The sequence below is a fragment of the Camarhynchus parvulus genome, chromosome 23 (genome assembly GCF_901933205.1).
Source record: "Camarhynchus parvulus chromosome 23, STF_HiC, whole genome shotgun sequence".
Lineage (NCBI taxonomy): Eukaryota > Metazoa > Chordata > Aves > Passeriformes > Thraupidae > Camarhynchus > Camarhynchus parvulus.
This window is the reverse complement of record NC_044593.1, coordinates 2,825,743-2,848,841: the sequence shown is the minus strand read 5'-3', so window position 1 is coordinate 2,848,841 and position 23,099 is coordinate 2,825,743. Positions and strand designations below refer to the sequence as shown.

General features: G+C 53.1%; 1 protein-coding gene across 2 annotated transcripts; it reads right to left on the bottom strand.

The window, feature by feature from the left end:
• Positions 1-997: 997 nt before the first annotated feature.
• On the bottom strand, positions 998-23,034 carry TFAP2E (transcription factor AP-2 epsilon). Of its 2 annotated transcripts, XM_030964414.1 has the most exons (8): positions 22,914-23,034; positions 22,360-22,806; positions 22,009-22,060; positions 9,240-9,458; positions 6,596-6,824; positions 6,272-6,390; positions 3,136-3,277; positions 998-2,522 (listed from the first exon to the last, which is right to left on the bottom strand). In XM_030964414.1, exons 1-8 carry the CDS (start codon positions 22,938-22,940, stop codon positions 2,234-2,236), a joined length of 1,524 nt encoding a protein of 507 aa, XP_030820274.1. In that variant the 5' UTR covers positions 22,941-23,034; the 3' UTR covers positions 998-2,233. The 2 variants fall into 2 exon arrangements, with proteins under 2 accessions (XP_030820274.1, XP_030820275.1); XM_030964415.1 differs by lacking the exon at positions 9,240-9,458.
• Between the last annotated feature and the right edge of the window lie 65 nt (positions 23,035-23,099).

The following is a 23,099-nucleotide window of genomic DNA, read 5'->3' as shown; positions in this document are numbered from 1 at the left end:
TCAGCCTGTTCTGCACCTCCAGAGAAATCTGTGGGGTGCAACTCTGAGAAGGGTCCAACGCAGGGAGTGCTGCCATAGCTCAGTCCCTCCAGAGGCTCCTCTGTGAGGAGCAATGATGTGTAGGGAAGGCAGCAATGAGTCTCCCTAAAATCACCCTCTTGCGTTGTGTCAAAAGCCATTTTTACACCTGTTCTCATGAAAAGTCACAGCTTCTATCCTGAGGCACATAAGATTTACTTATAAGATTTACAGGGTGTCCTGACTCTTGGTTTGGTGTCATCTTCCCCTGTTTGTGTTCTTTTATCCCATATTTTTCCACACCCCTGTCACATCCTGCTCATGTTCTTCCTCCTGCAGCTCCAGCCCTTGGTCCTGCCTTCTGTGGGATTTGCTCCCACCTGAGTTCCCCATGGATTTTCCTGCTGGAATTTACCAGATTTGTAAGTGCCATTCAGGACAGAGCAATACAGGGCTAGCACACATAATCTGTTTTTTTGCTTTGTTAATCCTTTTTCTGACCATTCCCATTGTGTTTATTTCTAAGCTCTGGGAGCTGGTGCCGAGTCCTGCTCGTGGTGACGCCACCAACAAAACTGATCTGGATCTTCATTGCCTGGAGATCAGTGGGGCTGTTTTATCTTCTGTTTTATCACTGATACCATGAGGTCCTTCTGCAGCTCCTCACAGACAGGTTTAGATTTGACTACCCTGAGTAGTTCTGAAACATCAGCAAACTCATTCATCTCCACTGGCGCCAGCTGGCTCAGCACAAGGGCTGGGGACACCAGGCAGGAACACAGCTCCTGTCACCCCCAAGCTCTCCTCGTGGCAGCACTCAACCCCCAGCCATGAAACTGGAGAATTCTTTCTTCAATCTATGCAATTTTATATAATTTCCATCTAATAAACTATATAATCCCTTTTAAGATACAACCACAGAGGCGAAGGAACCTTCTCACAAAGACGATGGAGGTGCTTTCTTCAAATAAAAAGAGGTTTATTAAGAGAATGAGAATGACATGGTAGTGTGGGTGTTGTACATCTATTGCAGCATTAAGAGAAACAACAGCAAGTACAAAATCCTGCAGAACTTCTAGAGTCATCATCATCACAGCCTAGCTTGTCCATGCTACAGTTTGGTGGATCCAAAACTTCATTCCCATTTCTAATGGCAGAAAATCCAAAGATTTTCATCTTTCAAACGAAAAAAAAACCCAACCCAAAACAAACAAACAATCAAAACAACAAAAAAAAAAAGGCAAAACAAAAAATCCAACTCAATTTGATATAAATAACTTGCACTGGACATTTTAAAACTTTCAGATTTTAATTACACATAAATAAATATATACAGATTTAGAAGAGTTCCGTTTGGCCTGGTTCAAGTTCTGCTCCTTGTGCTTTGTTTATCATTATTATTATTTTTACTAAATTTAGAAACTTGTGTGCTGTTAGCTGTGGGTTGTGGAGTTTTATTTAGTCCTGGGTTTAACTTCACCTGCCTTATTCCCAGCCAGGAGGGCAGCAGTCAGGGGCACTCCCCTCGGTCCTGCCCTGGGACCCGTTGGCTCTGTGGTTGTTCCTCCCTCGTGCCGTGGCTTTGGGGCTCCTCAGCCCACAGGAAAATCCACAGTGAGTCTCAGTTTGAAGCTGTAAACAAAGCCTGGACCTGCTTTAAATCCACAGCAGTTCTGCCAGCAGCTTTCCTTGGCCTGGCGTCGGGGCTGGGCTGTGCGTGGGGAAATGGGGAAGTTTCCTGGGTGTTTGCCTCAAAACCAGCAGATAAATCCAGGTAGAGCCAGGGCTCCATTCCCCTGCCCACGGCTGCTCCTGCTCTGGGTCTTGCACTGATGAGGCTTTTGCTCTTTCCTCTCAGTTTTTCACTTGGAACAAAATTCCAGGATTTCGCTATGGGTTTTTATAAAAAGCAAAATAAAATCAAATTGCACATGACTTGTCTTCCTGCATCCACGTTACAAAAAAAAAAAAAAAAAAAAGGCAAAACCCCAAAGCCATCAGCCTGGCTTCTCTCACTCTCACTACGTTCATTAGCACTGCTTTCTTCTGAAATTCTTTAAATCTTCTTGGTTTTTTTTCCTGGCTTTTCTTTGTTTGCTTTATGACGTCCAAACTCAGCAGTTCAGAAAACAGTGCTCTGGGTCACCTTCTCCCCCTGGAGCCACCGCTGGTGCCGGGGGAAGCTCCCCCCGGGGGAGGCAGCGCTGTTATTTTGTTATTTCCGATGCTTCACCTCTTTGTCTGACGCTTTGGAGTCCCCGGCCGTGTGCCCGTTGCCCGTGCTGTTCATGAATATTTTATCCAGCCCCTTGAGGGACTCCACCAGGTAGTTCTGGAAGGCGGTGAGGGCAGCGCAGATGGCCGGGCCGCCGAAGCCGTGGGTGATGAGGCTGAAATGAGTCAAACAGCTCTGCACGCCGGGCTCCAGGATCAGCGAGGGGCGGCTGTTCCCCAGCGGAGAGCGATCCTGGGCTATCAGGTCTGCAAACTCCTTGCAAATTTGCCTGAAAGAGAGAGGTTTGGTCACTATAATGCACGTGGAGAGCTGCAGGACACAGTCACAGGATCACAGAACAGTTTGGGTTGGAAGGGACCTAAAAGATCATCCAGTTCCAGCCCCTCAGGCGTGGGCACCAGGCTGCTCAGAACTTCATCCAACCTAGCATTAAATGCTTTCAGGTGTGGGGCACCCACAACTTCTCTGGATGTATTTTGGGGTTCTTTTCCTGCTCTCTGCCTCAACAGCCACCTCCCTATTGGGAGTTTTTGGCTCCAGCCTGGGGAAAGCTCCTGAGTGCAGAACTGGAGCCAGAGCTTTGAAAGGGCACATGAGGCAGTACCAAAATGCTCTCCAGGGCTGGGTTACCCTCTCCCATGCAGGAACAAACCCTTCAATCCATGCAGGCTGTCCCCCTTGCTGGACACCTTCCTTCCCCACAGAAGAGCAAAGTTTGGGAGCTAACGCTGAGCCCATCTCTTCCCCACAGAAAAGCAAAGTTTGGGGCATAATCCTGCGCCCATCTCTTCCCCACAGAAAAGCAAAGTTTGGGGGCTAATTCTGCCCTGCCAGGCTGCAGATCCCCAGTGCACCAGCGGCTCCCTGCCCTCTGTACTCACTTGGTAGCCAGCAGCATGTTTTTCCTGGTGTGGAGCTCCGTGGGGTCGGAGTGCTGCCGGCACAGGTACTCTGCCGCTGCCTTGGCTGGGAACTCGGTTTCGCAGACGTAGCCGAAATCCCGAGCCAGGTGAATGGCTTCACCTGAGAGCAGGACAGAGGGACATCAGCACTGCGCCAGCACCAGTGGGACTGGGAATTGGGAACTGGGAACTGGGAACTGGGAACTCCTGTAAAGCTTCAGCCATCTCGCTGTTGGGGCTCAGTTCTGGTGGGACTGGGGCCCTTCCCTGTCTCAGTGGCCACCCAAGAGCTCTCCCCACCTTCATCTCTTGCTGCAGAAACACCACTGAGTTTCTTATTCTCATCTGTAAATTAGTCTGTGTAGGCCAAATAAGCCAGTGCCAGCTCTAAACAGCAGCTGTGTCCATCCTTTGCTATGTTTTACAAGAGCATCGAGACAGTGCTGGCCTTGGAGCGGGGTGAGGAGTGACTCTGTGCAGCTGCTGCTAAAGGAAGAACAGCCGAGGCATTTCTTACTTGGGGACATCCCCTGCTGCATCTTTCCCTGCTCTTCCCAAATTCCCTGCTTGGCCTCTCCAAACTCAGAAGAGATTGAAAGGGAAACTGGAGGGTCACAGAGCGACCTCAGCCCTGTGACTGCTGGACGAGGCAGGGCAGGAGGAAGGGGCAGAAGGAAAGGGCAGGAGGAAGAGGGAGGAGGAAGAGGCAGGGGGAAGGGGGTTACATCCCCCACAAGCCCCTCGGGCTGGACGTGCAGGCAGCGTATCCATCACCCCGTGGAAATGCCCACCCATTGACGGAATTGATCCATCTCCAGGCGTCCCCGTGGAAATAATCAGAGCTGATGGCAATTGATCATGCCCAACACCCGAAATCCCGGTCGGGCAGGCAGAGCTAATTTGCCTTGCCCCCCTGCTGCTCACATGTATTAGGCCATCCATCCTAAAGCATTAACCCAGATCCCATCCCAGCCTGCCCAGCTCCCCGAGCTCAGTCTGTGGAGCCCTGTTACAGGGAAGTGTCTCTGCTCCCCACACAACAACAGCACTTTCCACTTCATCTCCTCCTCCAGAGAAAGAGCAAATAAGGTAAACCTAAAGAATCAAAATTGCAGTTGCTTGTGTGTTTAAAAAAAACAGTCAGAAAGGAATAACTGCTGAAAAACTGATACTGGGATGATAAAAAAGATCTGAGTGACCTCACTTCAGAGCCAGGGCTGGAGCCAGGATTTTCTTCCATGAGTGTGTGAGTGGCTGCACATTTTAATGTTTTTTAAAGGCAATTCGGACGCTGGATTAGAGAGGTACCAGGAGGAACAGGTCACTCTGGCTTTAGTGTTAAAGACACATTGAGCCAGATCTTGAGGAGGGGAGGCTGCAGGAGAGTGCACAGAGGGCCATGGTGGGCAGCAAGCGCCTGGCTGTGGGCAAACCTCCTCCCAAGAGCTTAGAGGTGTTTCTGGAGTAGAAATAGAGCCCTGCTGCTCCCCTAGGTCCGAGCTGGAGGTGCTCTCATGGAGCACTTGCCCAAGACAGGCCGAGTGCTTGGTGTAAGTGGTGAGGACTCCCAGGGGAGCTGTTTCTACCTGGTGCTCCCCGGGTTCTCCAGGAACATCCTCCCCATCTCTATGAGTGGCTGTGGGTCAGTGTAAGAAAAAATATTTCATTAGCACTCAAAACCCCATCCATTGACTCTTTTAAATGGAAGGCAGAGGGGAGAAAACAAATTAAGCCAAGACAGCAAATGATCAGGGAAGAGTGTGTTTGGGGCAGAGGGGAACAAGCCAGTTTGTGTGTGCTGGGTGATGGCAGTGCAGCAGCACCTTCCTCTGGGTGAAACATCCCCTGGTTCCATCATGCTTACAAGCAGGAGGAAATTACATCCATCAAACACACACGGCACCACTTCTATTTACTATGAGCTGGGAAGCAGGAACCAAAACATCAGCAGCCGCTTGAAATGAATCTGAACATTTCTTCCTTCCTTTCTTTCCTTCATTCTTTTCTTTCTTTTCTTTTCATGGAAATCAGCCTTTCATTCAGCACAACCCAACTGCCCTGGGTAACAACCTCGGCCTAATGAAGCGGGTCATTTTATTTGCAGGTGACAATGGAGATGATTTTCTATTCAGGATCCGAAGGCAGCTGCCTGCACCGAGCTGGGCAGGGACACAATGGATTCCTGAGCTCAGAGGGAGGCAGAGCTGTCATTCCATTTGTTTGCATCCCCGTGCGCTTTTCTCCCAGGATGCAGAGGCAGCATCATCATTTCCATGGTGGACAGAAGTAGGAGGGGAGGAAGTGACCGAGTTAGGCAGGGGCACCTGACATGTCTGGGCAGGGCTCAGACATGGCTTTTCCATAGCTCTGAGGATGGCTGCTCCACACCTGAGCTCCACCTGCAAAACCTCAGAGCAGTTTGACATCTCCTTGGTGTCCCTCTCATTTCCTGGAGGAGGGAAGGACTTGGATGTGGGGCATTTCCTTTTTACAGGTGACGTGACCTGGACCTGAGCTTGGGCGTGGTTGGAAGCACCTGAGCTGTGCCGTAGGTGGGCACACGGGGCTGCAGAGGAGCTGGGAAATTCTTGGCAGCTTTATTCAGGCTTTTTTTGTGTTTGGTCTCTGTGACCCCACTGTTAAAAACAGCTCAAAGAAATGAGGGATACCCTGAGTTCAAGCCAGAAGGATGCTCTCAGTCCTGCTTGGCCCCATGAGGAGCCCTTTTCCGTGGGCCACATCTGATCCAACAGAAATGGCTGAGTTTTGGAAAACAGACATGGAAACATAGACTAGAATGGTTTGGGTTGGAAGAGACATTAAAGATCATGCAGTTCCAACCTCCTACCACAGGCAGGGCAAATGTGCTTGGACATTTTCTGGGACGTTTGCTGTCTTGGTTTCATTCATGTTGTGCCTGCTGCCTTCCCAAGAATCTGCTCATTTAAAAGGACACATTCATGAATCGGTGTGGAGGCTTACACAGGGACATTGCCGTGCTCATTCTGTGGTGAGCACTCCATATTTTAAGTGTTCTGGTTTGTGGAAAGCTGGAAATTAAGGGGATGGAAGCTTTGGCACTCCACCCTCCATGGGAGCAGGCAGGGACCCTTACCTTCCACGAGGGATGTGAGCAGGGTGACGTTGGCAGCTTTGCGCCTCCCTGCAGGTAGATTTAGCCCAATTTTCTCTAATCTTTCCCTTAAACACCGACCTCCATTTTTTGACTTGGCTCTGAAAAAGAGAAAACCAAGAGGAAAAATAAATTTCCACGTAATTCACGTTAAAACAACCATAATCCTAGTTTAAATTTTGAGGTTTGAAAGGAAAGAAAAAAAGCAATAAGGATACTATTCCTTGATGTACCACACACCAGAATTTCTCAGCTCTTTATCTGAGGCAAGAGCTGGTGCTGAACACAGACCTTGGGGCAGCTTACCTGCGGAGGACCCCGCCGAGCAGAGAGGCGTTGAGACACTCGGGGGGTGAGAGCCTCCTCTGCACCTCCCCGACCGTCACCTTGTACTTGGAGGTGGAGCTGAGGAGAGACAGGCGGCCGGGCACGGAGCAGAAAACCTCGTTGGGATTGGTGACCCCTCCAATGAGGCCGTCCTTGTTCATGGACAGCGTGGAGATGGTGGTGCCGTTGGCCTTCGAGGGGATGGGCACTGGAGACAAGGGAGAGGGAGAGAAGAGGAGACCATGGCTGAGAGACCCAGGCTCTCCAGGCAGCTCTCCAGCCCCTCCCAGACAGCAGCACGGCAGCTGGCATGTCTCATTAGTTCCTTATTTTCCTCAGTGAGAGAAGCGAGGTGGGGTGATGAAACTAAACTAAATAAAGGTTAAAGGAAAGGAAGAAGCCTGGACGCTGCCCTGCGTTCCCACACCTCCCAGCCCAGCTGTAATTAAAGCCAAGGTTTGGGCTGGTCTCCTGAGCATTGTCCTCAGTGTGGCTGACCTGTGGCCAGCTGCCCTCCCTGTCCCCTCTGGGCGCTCCATGGAGGTGGGTGGCCAGGCAAAACGTGGCTGGTCCCACTGGCCAGGATGCCAATCCTCTGCAGGGATTGCAGCTGCAGCCCAGCTCTGTGCCAGCACACACTGCATCCCAGCAGGATCAACCACCTCCATTCCCTGCCCCAAACCCAGGAGCTGCTGGGCTGGCCGAGAGCTCTGCTTCCATTATTTGCCCACAGGAACCAGGGGAGAGAGTTTCTTTGCCTTCAGCTCTAGGATTCACCCCACAAATAGCCACAGCCCTAAACTTTCATCATCCCTGGCTTAAAGGAAGCTTGAGAAGATCAAACTCAATTAATCCAGCACAAACTTCCCTTTGCTTAATGGGAAAAAGTCAATTAACACAAGGTTAGGCAGGCACTGGTAACTGCAGCATCTCATTGGGCCTATGGCATCACACCAGGGCAAAGGGGCTTGGTTTTCCCATTTGTCATCCCATAAGAAACATTCCTAGATGCAATAAAGGTTTGTGAGTTAAAACTGTGGGTGAAACTTGTGCCAAATCTCTTTGGGTTTATGCTCTAAAATTAATAACCAATTTAACTCAGGGGGAAAAAAAAGCAGGTTTTGAAAGAATCCAAAGATCATTTCAGGCCTGGCATTCTTTGTGCTTCCTCAGCAATGACTGTTCCACTGTCAGATGGTTTCTGCAAGTAATGCAGAAGTGACTGCCATGGTTTATAAAGGAAATACATATGGCCAAAATGAAACAGCAGCCCCAGGATTAACCAGGGAGGGTTCATGGACTGGACCTATGAGGGGGCGCTTACAATCGGCATATTGTAAATCCAGCTCGACGACTCGCTAGCATGGCAATAAAAATCAGCACATGCTACATAAAAATGACTCATGTTTTAAGGCTAAAGGATGAATGGGAAGGAGCTGAGGGAAATGGAGTTTCCTCCCAGCACAAAACTTGCACAAAGTCACGGAGCAAAGGGCGAGATGCACCAGTGCCCTGCTGGAGTTGGCAGCTGCAGTCAGCGTTTGCCATGACTGAGGCTGGTCTGGGGCAGAACAAACACAGGAACATCCCCCTGAGACGTAGGAAACCAGAACTATTTCCAGGAAGGAGCAACTTCAAAGCTTTCTTCCGCAGTCCCAGAACAGGTTAGGTCAGTCTCCAGGGGATCCCTTAAAATCAAAAGTCAGAGCGTGGTTTGCAAATATCCGTGCAGTGCTGCTGAGCTGGGAGGCCCTGCAGGGTCCCAGCGATGGGGTTCTGCTGCAGAAAGGGTCACCCCCAAACCAGACTCCCCTGGGGAGCAGGTGTTGCTTGTAGTGTGGTGTGAAGAGCTGTGTGTAACTGATCCACTCTGTAACCTGGATTATATTTGGGTCCATCCGTGCATGCCTGTGATCATGCCGTGGCTGCACTCAAGCTGCATGCGTGGCCAGGGATCTGCACACCCGAGGGACAGCAGAGCCATGCAGGGAGAGGGAGAGGGCTCGTGCCTCACCACACATCCATGGGACACAGCATCTGGGGAGGAGGAAAACCCAGCTGGAACCAGTGTGACTTAACACCAGAGCCTATGGAGAAGGATGGGATGCAGCTCTGGGTTTGCCAGGCAGTGACAGGGAGGCACAGGGGATGTTGATGTGCAGCATGGAGACACAACACTTGGGAAACACGTACTGGAGGTTTTAGGAATGATGCTACTGTCAGAAACAAAGCCCTGGGAAGCTGTGCCCTGGAGCTGACTGCTGGGAAGGGTGAAGCCCAGCACAGCTGGGTCAGCCCAGCTCTGTGCCACAAGCAAACCAGGCAGGCACCAGCACTGAGCGTGGATTTTGGCATTGCTCTTCTGCCTCGAAGCCTCAGCCGAGGCCACATCCCCATCACTCTGGGCACGTGCAGGTGGGGGACAGGGTGGCTGTGTCACATAGAGCTTGTGCCCTCACGGGGGACGTGAGGGAGGCATGGACAGGCAGCAGTGCTGGGAGCTGAGCCGGGCCCCGGAGTCCTGCAGCAGTGCTTCATCCATTGGACAGCATTGCCTCAATACAACAAGAATAAACAAAGCCACATTCGCCATTAATCACGAATTATTGTTATTGAGCCTCACCTGCTGCTGTTTGCCTGGTCTGATCTGCAGCTTGTTTGCCCATAAACATGCTGCAGGAGGGAGACAAGCTACCATTAAAGCCTGACAGCTTTGTTTCCTTGGCTTTTGGGGAACCAAAATTGTCTCTTGTCATCTGAGTAAACCAAAAGTCCCCCTCGATCTTCAGTTGCTGCTTTCCCGCTCCCGCAAGCAGCAGGTGATCGGAGCACCTGAGCCAGCCTGCAGACAAGAAGGAAGCATGAGAGAGGTGCGGGCCAGCAGCCCCGCGCCCCGGCGCCGACCCCCGAGCTGCTCCCACAGCCTCCTGCCGAGGGCTCATCCCGGCTCCGGTGCAGAGGAGAGACCCCTCGGGGCACAGGAGAGACCCCTCGGGGCAGAGACAGGGTCTGCCCGGTGAGCTTTGAGGCACTGAACAGCCCCGATGTGAGCGGGGAATTGCAGAGCCCCAGAGAAGGAGCAGCCAGGCACAGCAAGGACCGGAGAGCCGCCCGTGCGGGATGGAAATATCACATCGTGTCACTGCACTCGTCATCCCTCCTGTGGGATCAGCCATAGGAGACACCTGGTTTTGGCAGGTAGGACATCACCTCTCCCACAGTGACCTGGCTCTCCCTCCCTCGTCCCCCTGGCAGGAGCTTGGGCAGGCTCAGGTCCCACTCCTGCCCATGGAAACCCAGAAACAGATCCCAGAGATGCTCGTGCACACAGTGAAAGACCAACACGCTGCAAAGGCTGATGAGGAAGGGTTGGATGGTGGTGCCCAAACAACAACAGCTCCAGCCCTGCCTGGTGAGCGGGATGGGGCACCCCTGGGTCACCCCAGCCCACCCCAGGAAGCTATAAATGGCTGGGCACAAGTGGGAGTTTGGGTTGATTCAGCCAAAGAAAGGGGAAGAAGGAGACCTCAGACCTTTAAAAACTGCTCAGAGCACTCATGGGGAATGCAAGGTCCTCTTTGTTATCTGTTCTTATTATTTATCACTTATTATTTATTGATTGTTGATTGTTCTACTCTGTCCTCCTCCTTTTCTTAAGCTGCCTGGCATTTCTGAGAGGGTTTTTCCCCTGGAAGTGTTTTTTATTCAGATTAATCCTGCTACTTCTAAATCAGCAAATTCAGGTGAGCTTGGCTGCAGATTTCAAAAACTGAAGCCCCTGTGAAGCATTTTAACCTGCCCTGGGAATGCTGCAGGTGGGCTGGACACAGGTAAGCACTGGCACAGGTCAGAGGGGTCAGATCTGAAAGGAAAAACAGATTTTGGAATAAGGTTATGCTGGCAGACCTCAAAGGGCTTCACACATTGCTGATCCTCAGCCCAGTGCTGGTGCAGCTCCAGCCACCCAAGCCACTGACTCACTCCTGACTCAAGGCAGCTCCTTAGTGCAGCTGGGGGAAAACTGAGGCAGAGAGCAAGTTAAATGATTTACCAGAGCTCAGGAACATGGGCATGATGTGTGTGTGTGCAATTCCATGTGGGGGTGCCTTTCTAAGCAATCCAGGTTCAGCTGTCGCGCAAGTGTTGGGAAGTGCTGTGCTGCAGGCTGGTTACGTACAGCCTCTGTTTTCATGGCTCTGGATTTTCTGTAGGAAGCAGTGAAATCGAGCTGTTTGTCACCCCATCATCTTGGCTCCTGGTGCTGTGGGATTTGGAGAAGGGCAGCACGGCAGTAACAAGCACACAGCAGAATCTTGCCGAGTGTGGGGAGGGAAATGATCCTCATTTCTTCTGTACACCTCACAGGGAGCTTTTCCATCAGACTCAGCCTCTCACTGCAGCCTGGAACTTCACAGGGCAGGTGCCATTTGCAATCTGTTCTATTCCAGGTGTGTGTGAGCAGTGCTGGAGAGACCCAAACTCCCAGTGAGTCACTTGCCCCTGTGCTTGGAGCAGGTACCCATGACTCCATCCTCCCTGTGAACCTCAAGGTCTGTGATCTCCCATCAGAGGAGCCTTTTGTGTTGAGTCAGATGATGAACCTTCAGAACTTCATTTGCTGTGGCCCAAAACACCCTGATGCAGAGAGTGATTTCCAACAAGTCCTGGTGTCCAAAAACACCAAGGGTTTCATCCCTTGACTTCCCCGAGCTGCAGAACGCCCTGCCTGCCTGGGGTTATCTCTTTGCATCTGGCACAGCCAGAATGAAATTGTGTTATGACACAGGACAAGTCACTATCCCAGTTTGGGCTTGACTGTCTCCAGCAGCAAATTGCAGATAATAATATAATAATGTCTACCTGGGAGGGATGTTATGATACCCAATTAAAACTTTCCGAGTAATCTCTGGTGGGAGATTTCTCCAGGTGAGGAGGCCTTGGGTGTTGAATGCACCAGGAGGAGTTGGTCCAGCCCCTGAGCACGGGATGTGATGATGCCCCTTGGAGCAGACAGGCAGTGGGAAGGCAATTCCATGAAGAACAGGAGTCCCACACCTCCAGCGATGCTGCAGCCCATGGGATGGGATGTCACAGCCTTGTCTCCCTGAGGGGTTTTCAGGAGACAGCCGGGAGAAAGATAAAAACACAGGCTGGATGGATTGCTCAGCTATGAATCCAGTGAATGGAATAAGGAGCATCATGCCTTCAAAGGGTCCCAAGAGAAAGCGCAAAGTTTCTGCCACTTCTGGCTTGCAGAGGTAGATCCTTTGGCTTTTAAGTTTAAGAGGTAAAAAGGAGGAGCAAAACAAACCCATTCTTCAAAGGCTTTTACCTAGAAAACCTTGGAGAATTTCCTGGTTTTGCCCAGTGAAATCCAGCACGAGCCGATCCGCAGCCCTGCGCCTCCTCTTCCTCATCCTCCCTCTCCCGCACGGTCCGGGCTGAGGATGCTCCATCCCTCAGCTCCTGCATTCCTTCTCCTTCCTCATATTTGTTCACCAAAGTTTGTGGGTGAAATTACCATTGTGATTCCTGGAAATGGGCACTTTGAAATGTAAATATTCGGTGAAAAAGGTGCAGCTGCAGCCCGGCTCAGTCTTCCGTGCTGGGATTGCCGGAGCTGCAGGAGCCGGGGTCCGTGCTCAGGGCTGGCAGCAAACCATCGATTTTTGGGTTTAAGGGAAAGGAAATTTTGCCTACAAAAAGAGAAAAATACGAAGTACAGACTCGTTTCCATAGGAGAAATGCACTGCTTGCTTGCAAAATTATCTGTAAGCAGGAAAAATTGTGGTACTTGGGAATTGAGTTGCTTATCGCGGTGTTATTTGTTCTGTTCCATTTCCAGCTGGAGCTCGGGGTGCTGTAAGGGGAAAAACAGGTCCAGAGGGAACATGCAAATCGCTGCCCGTCTTACAAGTCTGTTTTCTTCTCTGTCCAGATACACTGCAGGTAAATTCTCTTCCTCGGAAAGGCGGAATCCCTGAATATCGGAGCTTTTATTGCGACATCCCTTTAAAAGTGGGAGTGTGCTACTGTAGAGGCTGCATTTTAAAGAGGTAGCAGTGAATCGCCTTAGGAGACAACCTGGGACAAAGCAATCGCTCATCTTCAGGCACAACAGCTCTGTCTCCAGCCCCCCACCAAAGCCTCTGAGCCCCCCGTCCCTCTCCAGGGCCGTGCCCCGGCCGGCTCGGCCGCCTCGGGCATCGCTGCGGGGCAGAGCTGAGCCGTGCCCCGCACACCTGCGCCCTCCAAACCTGCCGCAGGTGCCGAGGTTTTGGTTCCACGGCTCTGCAGGTGCAGCGGTGACAGCCCCAAAGCCCCGGGTTGTTCCCTGGCCGGGGGTCCCGCTGCTCTGACCCGCTCCGGGCCCAGGCTGATGGATGTTTGTGTGCAGCCCCTGATGGAAGTGCTGCAGAGAGGGGAGGGATTGCTGTTGTCTTCCGCGAAGAGCTGTCAGCGAGCTCATCTAACCTTCGTTTGAATGTCTCTGATGTAAATTAAAAGATGGAGATACATATATAAAAAAATATCTGGATGTGGGTGTGAGCCAGGGCAGCTGCTCCTGCCATCCCTCTAAAAGCCCTTTTTCAGGGAGGAGGTGCTGCAGAGTTCAGCTGCACCAATTTCCTGGTGTTTCAGCAGAGAGGTATTTATTGATGGTCCAGGGAAGGAGGTCAGAGCCATCAGCTGTATTTCAAACACACACTCTGTAATTATCCTCTCTTCCCAGAGGGGATTATACAGGTATTCTCTTTATCTCGAATGCACAACCCGAACCAAGTCCCCTGTCAAAGAGCCTCTCTAGGAACCACCATCATCGGCCTTTTCAAATGGAAGGATGGAAAGAATCTTCGTTTTATCTGTGGGTTTTCGAGATCGCTGAGCTCTGATAGGGAAATGAATCCCGGACCCTCAGAGGAGGGCAGGGATACAGCCTCAATCTATTCCCATGAGAAAGCTGATCAGGAAAGGTCCCATGCCTATGCAAAACCCCCATATTTAACATTTTGTTTCCCATGCAAATCCATTCATCAGGTTGGGAAAGAAATATGAAGTTGCCATGTGATATTAATTCCATTTTTCATTCTGTACCTCTGTTTGACCCAGCGAAATCCCAGCCATGTGTCACTGCAGGTGTCTCCTGGGGAGCTCTGGGATGGATCTACAGAGCAGGAAGGTTCAGACTCCCCCAAATCCATGGGTACAATGGCTTGGTTAAGAATGGTCCCTGCTAAGTACATCATGATAGGAATGGCCAGCTGATATAATATTAAAATTTACTCAGCCCCCTGTGCTCCTGCAGGACTTGGGAAGGGGGCTAGAAAGTGCTTTGCAATTGATAATTTCAGCTAATGCATTTTCTGCTTCACCATTTAGAAATGACTCGACCTCAAATATGCTGCTGTTCAGAATAGTTTGTCAGTTTTTTGGAAACTGCGCACAATTAATTTGTGGTGAGTTCCCACATGTTTCCTTTCCATGCTTCATTTCGTGGAGTGGATTCTGCTGTCTGGGGAACCCTGATGTCACAGTCTGAGCAGTAACTGCAGAAACTCTTCACTGGAAGGCACCAAACATCAATGATTAAAATGTCCCCCTAAATAGTAAAACTAAGGGGTCTGAACATTTAAAGTGAATGAATGAAAATTATTTGGGTTCTGCTTTTGAGTGACAAAGTGTTTGGAGATATTTCCTGCACTGTTGGTTGGAAGCCGCTCCGATGCAGTGACTTCATTGGAGAAGTCAGTTTAGTCTGGTAATTCACATTATTTCCCTCCCCCTTGATTCTAAATTACTTTTTCTGAATCTGCAGCTATGCCCTTCCATATCTACATTAGAGAATCAACCGTTTCAATTTCAGCTCAATTACTGAATAGTTATTTAAAATTCAGTCAAATTCTGCCCGTTTAGAATTCATGTTTCACAGCAAAAACCAAACAGGTTTAGAAACAGGGAGGCTGGAGAGCCAGAGGATTTAAGCCCCACTGCTCCATGCTGACACCAAGGGAAGTTCCCCATCCAATGTCACCCCTGGCTGTGCTGCAGCAAGTGCTCCCAGCCCCACACACTCCATAACTCAGCCTGCAGCATCAACCACCCCAAATTCACTCCTTAAGCAGCACAAACACTTTGGCACCCAGTCTATGAGATCTTTATGTGTTTAAACAGTTTACTCCACTTCACAAAAACATTCAGGGGAGATTTCCCCTGTATTCCCTATAGATGCACCTGAATTGCTGTGGCTGGGATCTCCATAATCTAAAGGGGAGAACAAAGCTGTGACATCGCGGTGAGCGGTGGCCGATCCCGTGGAAGCCACTGTGATGTTCCTGTCAATTTGTTCAATCTATTCACGTTGTTGAAGGGCAAGAGACCATCCAGCAAAGATTAGACGTGAATAATAATAGAAAAAATTCTTCCCTTCGTACTGAGCTCGCTGCCAGCCCGCCGAGCTGTCGGGGTTTCAGTCTGGGTCTGACCACAGCAACGTGAATCTCTCGGTTCAGCATCTCTTGGAGCTGCCGGCTTGTCCAGGGATTGCTCTGGGGACAGGCACTGCTCACCCACTGCCACAGCAAAAAAGGCTTTTCCTTTTCCTTGCTCGGATGCCCTGAGTTGCTGACACCAGTGTAATGCTGAGACAAACCCTCTGATGATGGTTTTTCAGTGGCCACCCCATCTCTTGCTAACTGGGATCTTGTGCTGGAAACCTCCCGAAGCACCCTCGGTCAGAACCTCTGCTTGCACCTCTCCAGCCCTGGGATGGTGGCTCTGCTTTCTCCCACACATGTGGCCACTTTGGGGCTCGCAGGGAGCCCTGGGGACACCACTTGCTCCCTGGGACCTGTCTGACCAGTCCGGAGGGAGCAGGGCCTGACCCAATCCCTCTCTCCCTGGCGCCTCGCACTCTGGTGACTGATGCCAGATAAATGCCTGAGATAGAGGGTGGGGAGACTCAGCCCGGCTGGAATCCCAAGCACGCACCGCAGACACTGAGATGGATTTTTAAGCCACGAAGGTGAACCTGCTCCCAGCTTCCCTTGTCCTGCTCCAAGCCCCAAGCTCCTGCCAATCTGTGTTTTGGGGTTGTTTAATTGCAATGGGCACCTCTTTTCTAGCAATTCCCTCTCACTCCCATTCTCTGCCCTTTCACCCCAAACCACAACCAAAGGGAAGGCAATTCCCAGGCACAACAGAGCTGGGTTGGGGACAGGCCAGGGAGATGAGAGCTGAGCACGCAGGAGCTCCAAGCATCACATCCAGGTTTGCTAATTAGTTCCTCCATTAAGAATTAAAGTAAACAAACAAATGGAAGGACAGCAAGAGTGAGTAATTCCCTGGATCACACAGGAAAGGGTGGGATGGTTTAGTGGTTAGAGTGCTAGTCTAGGACTTCAGAGAACCTCATTTAGGCTTCAAATAATTAAGAGAGATTGCAAACATTTTTTTTCTGAGATCATCTATCTTGGAATATTATTAAACTGGGAGGAATAGTCTGTGTTTGCCTCTGCTCTGCTGCAGGTTTAGTGTGACCCTGGTCTGGAGTGACATCCATGGGTCTCAATGGGTCTTACCTGTGTCTGTGCTGCCCTGGGTGTGTGTCCTGATGGACCCCAGTGAGGCAGGTACCTGTGCTGTCACACAAATTAAGATCTTGGCACCACTCCCTTTGCAGGGACAAACACCACAGGTGTCACCTGGCCAAGGCTGTCCTGCTGCCTGTCCACCTGTGCATGAAGTAGCCCCTGTGGGAGCCAGGGTAGTGATGTGACAGTGGCCACCAAACTGCAAAAATACCTAATAACCCCCAAAATGAAGGGAAAGGTGCTCCAGAGCAAGCCCAACATGTCTGTGCTGCTCACTGGGTGCTGTCCATGGAGAAGTCTCACCTGAGGTTCTCCTCCCAGAGCAGAGGCGCTGCTGCTTTGGCTCCAGCCGCACGCCAAAAAACAACCCAAGCTGGCTTTCCTGAACCTACCCTTTAAGAGTTGCTCTTTATTTCAAACAAAGAAAAAAATTCATTTAGGAACATCTAATTAAACAGTAAGTCATGACAAGGTACATGAAACTTGGAGATAACACATGCCTGGGAGGCACTGGGGAGGTTGAGACAAAGCCCAGCGCCTTCACCAGTACCCGCGCGTGTTATCTCACATGAACACACACCTGGGCTTATCCTGGTGCAATTATAGGACATTAAAAATATAATTTTAATGGAGGAATGGTGATCTGGACGCAGTTCAGAGTAAAAACTTTCTTTTAAGTTTCTCTGTTTGATTAGTAGGTGCTCCTGCCGCGCACCGTGAGCGCGCGAGGGAGAAGCAGCGGGCTCGGGAGGTGTGACTGTGTTTGGAGGAACGCTGCTCTATCTCCCGGTGTGTGCGAGGGCTTGTCGAAACTTTAAAGCATTCATGAACAGCACTAAGGCAGCAAAACTTCCAGTCAAGACCCGGCTTGTCCCGGGTGAGCCCCTTTTCCTACTCAGGCAAACTGCCGCCGCAGATGAGGCTGCAGAGAGCTGGGAGGGCTCCCCAGCGAGCCCAGCACCCTGCAGCTGACTGGAAGCCAAGTACCTCCACCCACGGCCCTGGACAGTCCTATAAAAGCTGTGTCTTCACAGCCCCAGGTGTTTTACAGGATGACCTAATTTACTACCTTGCTCGTCACAGGAAATGATGTTTATCTAATCTACCATTCTTTCAGGATTTTTTTTTTCCCCTGCCACATCTGGCTTCTTACATTTCTTACAGCTCAATTCCTCCTTGCGCCAAAACAAAGGAGAAATGGCACTGCTGCCTTCATGCCAGTGCCTCAGTCCCACCAGCCTGAGAAGAAGCTGAGAAGCTTCAAAACCTGGAGCTCGCGTGCGGTGGCGAGTGGATCTAAGGATCTCAGTCTTAATCTCCCTCCTCTGCTGCATTCCTTAGTAGTGACAGCTACTTCTTGCAATATTCCTGACTGTGGGCTCTGAGGCACAGCTTTCCATCTGCCCGTCCAGTATCCAGCCAAACAGGTCCACATTCCTGAGCAGAAACGCTAGCGCTGCCCCTCGGAGCGGCTCGAGAGCCTCGGATGGGAACTGGAACAAGTCACAAACATGAGGGAGGGCGGCAGCAGCCAGGACCAGATCCACAGAAACGAGGGACGGTGGCAGCACCAGATCCACAAACACAAGGCACAGTGGCAGGAGCAGGTCCCACTGCCCCAGCACGGAGTTGGGGACGCGGGCTGTGCGTGCCTGGGTGCCAGTGTGAGCCCACGCTGGTCACACCCTGCTCTGTCTCTACTCCAGGTTGTAAAATGCCACAGCCAAAACTTGTGCCCTCAAGCGGGTGCACCAGCCCCTGTGGCTCACCCTGCTCCTGCTGCCACAGGGCCCCAGCTCTCTCCTGCCCACCTCCAGCAGGACCCAGGGCTGCTCCAGCACCCCAGCATGTCCCCAGGTGCCAGGGAAAGAGATTTGTATTTTTCTTTATAATAAAAAGGCTCTCCCAGAAGCTTTCTGCTGATCCCAAAAGGATGTGAAAGCAATAAAACCCCTCCTTATTTTACAACCAAGCTGCAGGATTTTTTGCTACTGAGCACAACGACCTAAATGCTTGATTTCATAACCAGAAGGTCGCACCCTGCACCAGGAGCTTGGGACTTGCTAAGTCCCCAGTTTTATGTCTCGGGGTCTCACAGCCAGACCTCGGTAGCTGACCTGGGCAGCTAAACATCAGGGCAGCAGGTGAGTGGAGCAGAAAATTCCTGAGCTGCTGTAGACTAAAGCAGCCAGAGCCCCAGCTAAACTTTTTCAGAGCTAATTTTAATGTTTCCCAGCCTAATATTTCCTGGTCTTATATAAATGCTTGGAAGGGAAAGTAATAATAATAATAATAATAATAATAAACCCAACCACAAACAAAACAACAACAAAAGAAAGGCAAAGAAAACAATTTCTGAAATACTGCTGGGAAAAAAGGGAGAATGAACAAATGGGGGTACAAGATATTCATAAGCGCTCTGCTGCCCTATCCAAGATTTTATCCATTTAATTCCCAAACGAAATCTATCACCCCATTTGTCACGACAGCACGGGGGAAAAACTCATCCTCCGTTTTTCAGAGCTACCACATCTCTCCCTGCTCCAAGTGAAATCCCAGCTCACACACCGCACCCCACAACCAAACCGGAGCCCTTCACCGGGGATTTCTCCGTGCCCTTCATCACCCGGCGCCTCCAGCCCTAGGGATCACCACGGCGATAACGAACCAGAACCAGTCCCGAGGGCAGCGGTGGAAATGGGTATTTGAACTCCTATTTCCAGCCGGGATCTGCCTCCCTGGGCTGCCCCCGCCGCGATGCGGGCACCGCGCAAACACCGCCGGGATGCGGGATGGGGGTCCCGGGATGGTCCTCGAGCCCTTTTTGGGGTGAATCCCCGCTTTTCCTCTCCACTTGTTTCATTCGGAGTTTCCTGCAGCCAAGGGGCCGGAGCGCTGCGGGCTGGAGAGGAGAGGGTGGCGATGCACCGCGTCTCCGAGATACCCACAAAATGCCTGGAATTATATTAACGGCTGGAAGTTTATTTGAGAAGGAAAAGGAGGGAAAACAGACACGCAGTCAGGGATGCTCCCACACAGCGCTCCGAGGCTCCGGGCAGCATCTTCCCCACGCTGGGCAGCGCAGCCCCGCCGGGCGGGGGGACATCGGCAGTGACCCCCCTGGCACAGGGATGGCCCCGAAATCCCGGGATACGGGAGGGGACAGGCTGCGGGGACAGCGCGGGGCTGCGGGCTCTTCCCTCCCGTTCCGCGCTCTTTCTGACTGAGCACTAAACGCGACTCCAAGGACGGGAGTTAAAAGGGAGGTTTGGGGATTTAGGGCAGGTGATTAATATTTTGTTGAACCAGGACAATAGTATCTGGGTAACTAATTAGGCGAGATAAATCTGTTTCCACACGCAAAGGTTTCTATCAGGTTTCTGTCCGACGGCCATTCCGTCAGGAATTCTTGGATTAATCGGTATTTGGGATCTCGGTGCGATTTAGGACAAACCCGAGCTTTTTAGGTTTAACCTCGCTCCCTTCAGAGAGGGGGTCCTCGAGCCCGGCTGCACAGCCGCTCCCTCCGGCTCTTTCTGCCCGGGACCCGCCGGGAGCTGCCTCAGATGGCTTTAATTTAATTTTATTTTTCCTGGGGTGTCATTCACCCGCGGGGGCCCGGACTCGGCTCTGGCCCCGCTGGGCTCCAGAACACAGCTCAAAGCTGACAGAGCCACATTTTATACATACTAAAAAAAAATTAAATAAAGCCGAATATAAAGGAATTTATTCCCCGGGCTGTGCGGAGGGCAGAGGCGTTTGATCCGGGATTCCCGGCTGCAGCTTCCATAATTCCTCCGATTTCTTTAGAGCTGAACTCGCCCGTTTGGGAGCTTGCAGGGGCAGGGGAAGAGGAGCGCGGCCATGGGCTCCGGACCCCGTTCTCCCGATCCCTGACAGGGGTGGGTGATGGGACAGAGCCCCGGTGGCTCCGTCCCGCCGCTTCCACTGGAGCTGCCCAAATCCCCCCACAAACACGCTCTTGCCTTTGGATTTATCGATTTCTCCAGCAAACTCAGAGCTCCGCACTCCAAACACAGGAATAATAATTGAAAAAATTAAAATAATAAAAAAGAAGGCAAAAACAGGGAGGGAAAATATATATTAATATTACAAAAAATTTAAAATACCCAAACAAGAACGGGTGTGGAAGAACAAGTGTCCGTGAGCACAGGGGCTGCGGTCGAGCTTTTTTTGCACCATTCCTGCCTTCAGCCAGAGATATTTTAAATTTTTTTTCCCTTTTTTTTTGCTTTTTTCTTTCCAAGACTAGAGCACAAGAGAATCTCAAAGGGCAAAAAAAAAAAAACCAGGCACTAAACAACCACAAATCCTCCCCATAAGAGACAAAAAATTCTAAGTAATGGCGCTTTTGGAAAAAGGAGGGGGAAATTCTCACTGAACCACTATAACTCCAACCGAACTTCCAGACAAACATTCCCACTGCGGGATATTTCCCCAGCGTTCCGGGGCGCTCCTGCCCTGCCCAAGCCGCGGAGGGTAAGGTCGGTGCCGGCTCACGCACCCCTCAGCTTCTTGCAACCACTCCTCACTCCCGAATGTTTAATGAAACGCCTCTCCAGCGTTCTGATTAAAGCTCAATTAATGCGGGTCATTAATGTCCCGCTGGCAGCCGCGCGTTCCTAGAACAGCCTTTTCTAGGGAAAGGGGATTTCGCTCCCCCCGAAACGACCGGCGGCAGCTGGGGAAGAACCGCACGATCGGGAGGTTTTTCATGCAGTTACGGGGATCGGCTACGGCCCGGACCAGCACCGGGACTGCGGGGCTGTAGCACCCACCGGCCCACGTTACCGAGCCGTCCCTGTGGCTGCGGTGCCGTTCTGGTTAAACGCATCCTTCTCATGCACATATTTCTGTAAAAAATCGCGGGGAGAAGCCAAGAGCAGTGCTGGAATATTCCATAGTAGGGATTGCCCCGAGCACCGCACTGGACGCCCCTCTCATCGCTCTCGCAACGGCCCGGCGGAAAATTTAGCACAGAAATATTTTAGGGAGTTGAGCTGTTTTACCCACCGCTTCCTTGGGATGTGGGGGACTGGTCAGGGTGCGGGGCAGAACCGGACGCGGGAGATCTCGGGGGTCGAGCGGGACCTCTGCCCGCAGCCCCGATCCCCGCGCCGGCCCGGAGGGAAAGGCTGCTCCTCCCCTCCGGTCCCGGAGCGAAGCCTCGGTTCTGGAGCGGCTGAGGGGGTCTCCGCAGACCCGGGTTTTGCCGAGGTGGGGATGCGGGACAGGCAGCACCGGCCCTAAAGCCGCGCTACTTTTCGTCTCCGTTAAACACGTCCTTCCCCTCGGTACCGGTCCCGCCGAACGAGCCCGGTCCGCCGCGGTCCGGGGCGGTGTGAAGCGGTTCGCGGCCCTCGCTGCCTCCCCCGGCGCCGGCCGCGGGACTCCGACGGGGGACGGCGGGACCGGGAGCACCGGGAGCTGCCGCCGAGCGTCGCCGGGGCATCCCCGGGCTTTCCACGCAAACCGTACGCGGCCGCCGGCGGGGTGGGCCCCGGGGCTCGCCGACAACAGGGTCCGCCCGTCCGGGCCCTTCGGTACCGGGAAGGAGCGGCGGCCGCGGTACCGCCCGAGGGAGAGCAGCGGGCCGGGGGCGGGTGGGCGCGCTGGCCCGCCGGGACCCGCCGCTTTCGTTTTAGACTCGCCGGGGACAGCAGCCAGCCCTTCCCGACGGGCGGGGGCAGCCCCGCGGGAGGGCGAACGCGGGGAGACCCGAGGGCAGGAGCGGGGCCCGGTCCGGTGCCGCTTTCCGCTGAGCCGCCGCGCTCTTCTTACCTTTCTTGATCACGGACTGATCGAGCAGGTTCATCCCGCCGTCGTCCACGGCCTGAAAGTACCAGGGAAGGAAGAGCCGTCAGCCGGCTCCGGGCACCGACTGCCCGCGGCGCGGGGACGGCCCGATCCCCCCGCTGCCCCCGGCCAGAGGGAATTCTGAGGGCACGAGCGAGCCCCAGTAAAGGGAATCCCCGGCCCGGTGTTTCTGCTTGCCCGGGGGTACGAACGCCGTGGGGCCCGACTTGTCCCGGCCTGGAATCCCCGGTCGCACAGTCAGAGGGATCTGGCCCCGTCCCCGGGCAACCAACCCACCCCGGGCACCCTCCCGGTGCTCCCGCCGCTCCCCCGTACCTGGATGTCCTCGAGGCCGTGGTGGCCGAGGCCGTGGAGGCCCAGCGGGCCGTCGGCGAGGCCGTGGCCGCCGTCGGGCAGCCCGTGGAGCAGGCGGGGCACGGCGGGGTACTCGCGGCGAGGGTCGAGCCCCAGGGCGCGGTGGGTCTGCGAGAGCAGCCCCGGCTCGTCCTGCCGGCCGCGCTGCGGGGGCCAGGCCGGCTGCTGGTGCTGGTGCAGAGGGCTGAGCGCCGCGTACGGGTCCGCCAGGTGAGGGTAAGCGGGCTCCTGGCCCTGCGGGTAGGGCAACGGCGGCTGCGGGTACGGCGGGGGGAAGTAGGGCGGCTGGAAGTCGGCGGCGGGCGTGTGGCAGAGCGGCGGCGCCGAGCCATAGGGCGCCTGGTTGAGCGAGGGCAGCTGCGGCAGGCGCGCCCCGGCCGGCGCCCCGGGCAGCCCCTCGGCTCGGTCCTGCGGCGGCGAAAACAGCGGCGGTGAGGCGGGCACGGACCCCCGGCCCCAGTCCCCGACCCCCGTCCCGTCCCGTCCCGCCCCACTCGTGCTCGTCCCGCACTCACCATGCCCGGGTAGCTGTGCACAAGCATCGGTGCGGGCCCGCGGCAAGCCCCGGGCGGGCCGGGCCCCGGGGGTGCCCCCGTCTCCGCCCCTCTATCCCGCCGGAGCGGCGTCTCCCATCGCCCGCCCGCTCCTCTGCGCCGGCCCCGACTCCATGCACGCCAGTTATAGCGGCGGGGGCGCGCCCG

What these genes read in the sequence shown, in the direction of transcription:
- TFAP2E (XM_030964414.1), bottom strand. Translation starts at nt 22,940, where the DNA reads ATGCTTGTGCACAGCTACCCGGGCATG. An exon ending in ACGGCCTCGAGGACATCCAG is followed by an intron (nt 22,061 to 22,359) that starts GTACGGGGGAGC and finishes TGGTACTTTCAG; the next exon opens with GCCGTGGACGACGGCGGGAT. An exon ending in AACATGCTGCTGGCTACCAA is followed by an intron (nt 2,523 to 3,135) that starts GTGAGTACAGAG and finishes TCTCTCTTTCAG; the next exon opens with GCAAATTTGCAAGGAGTTTG.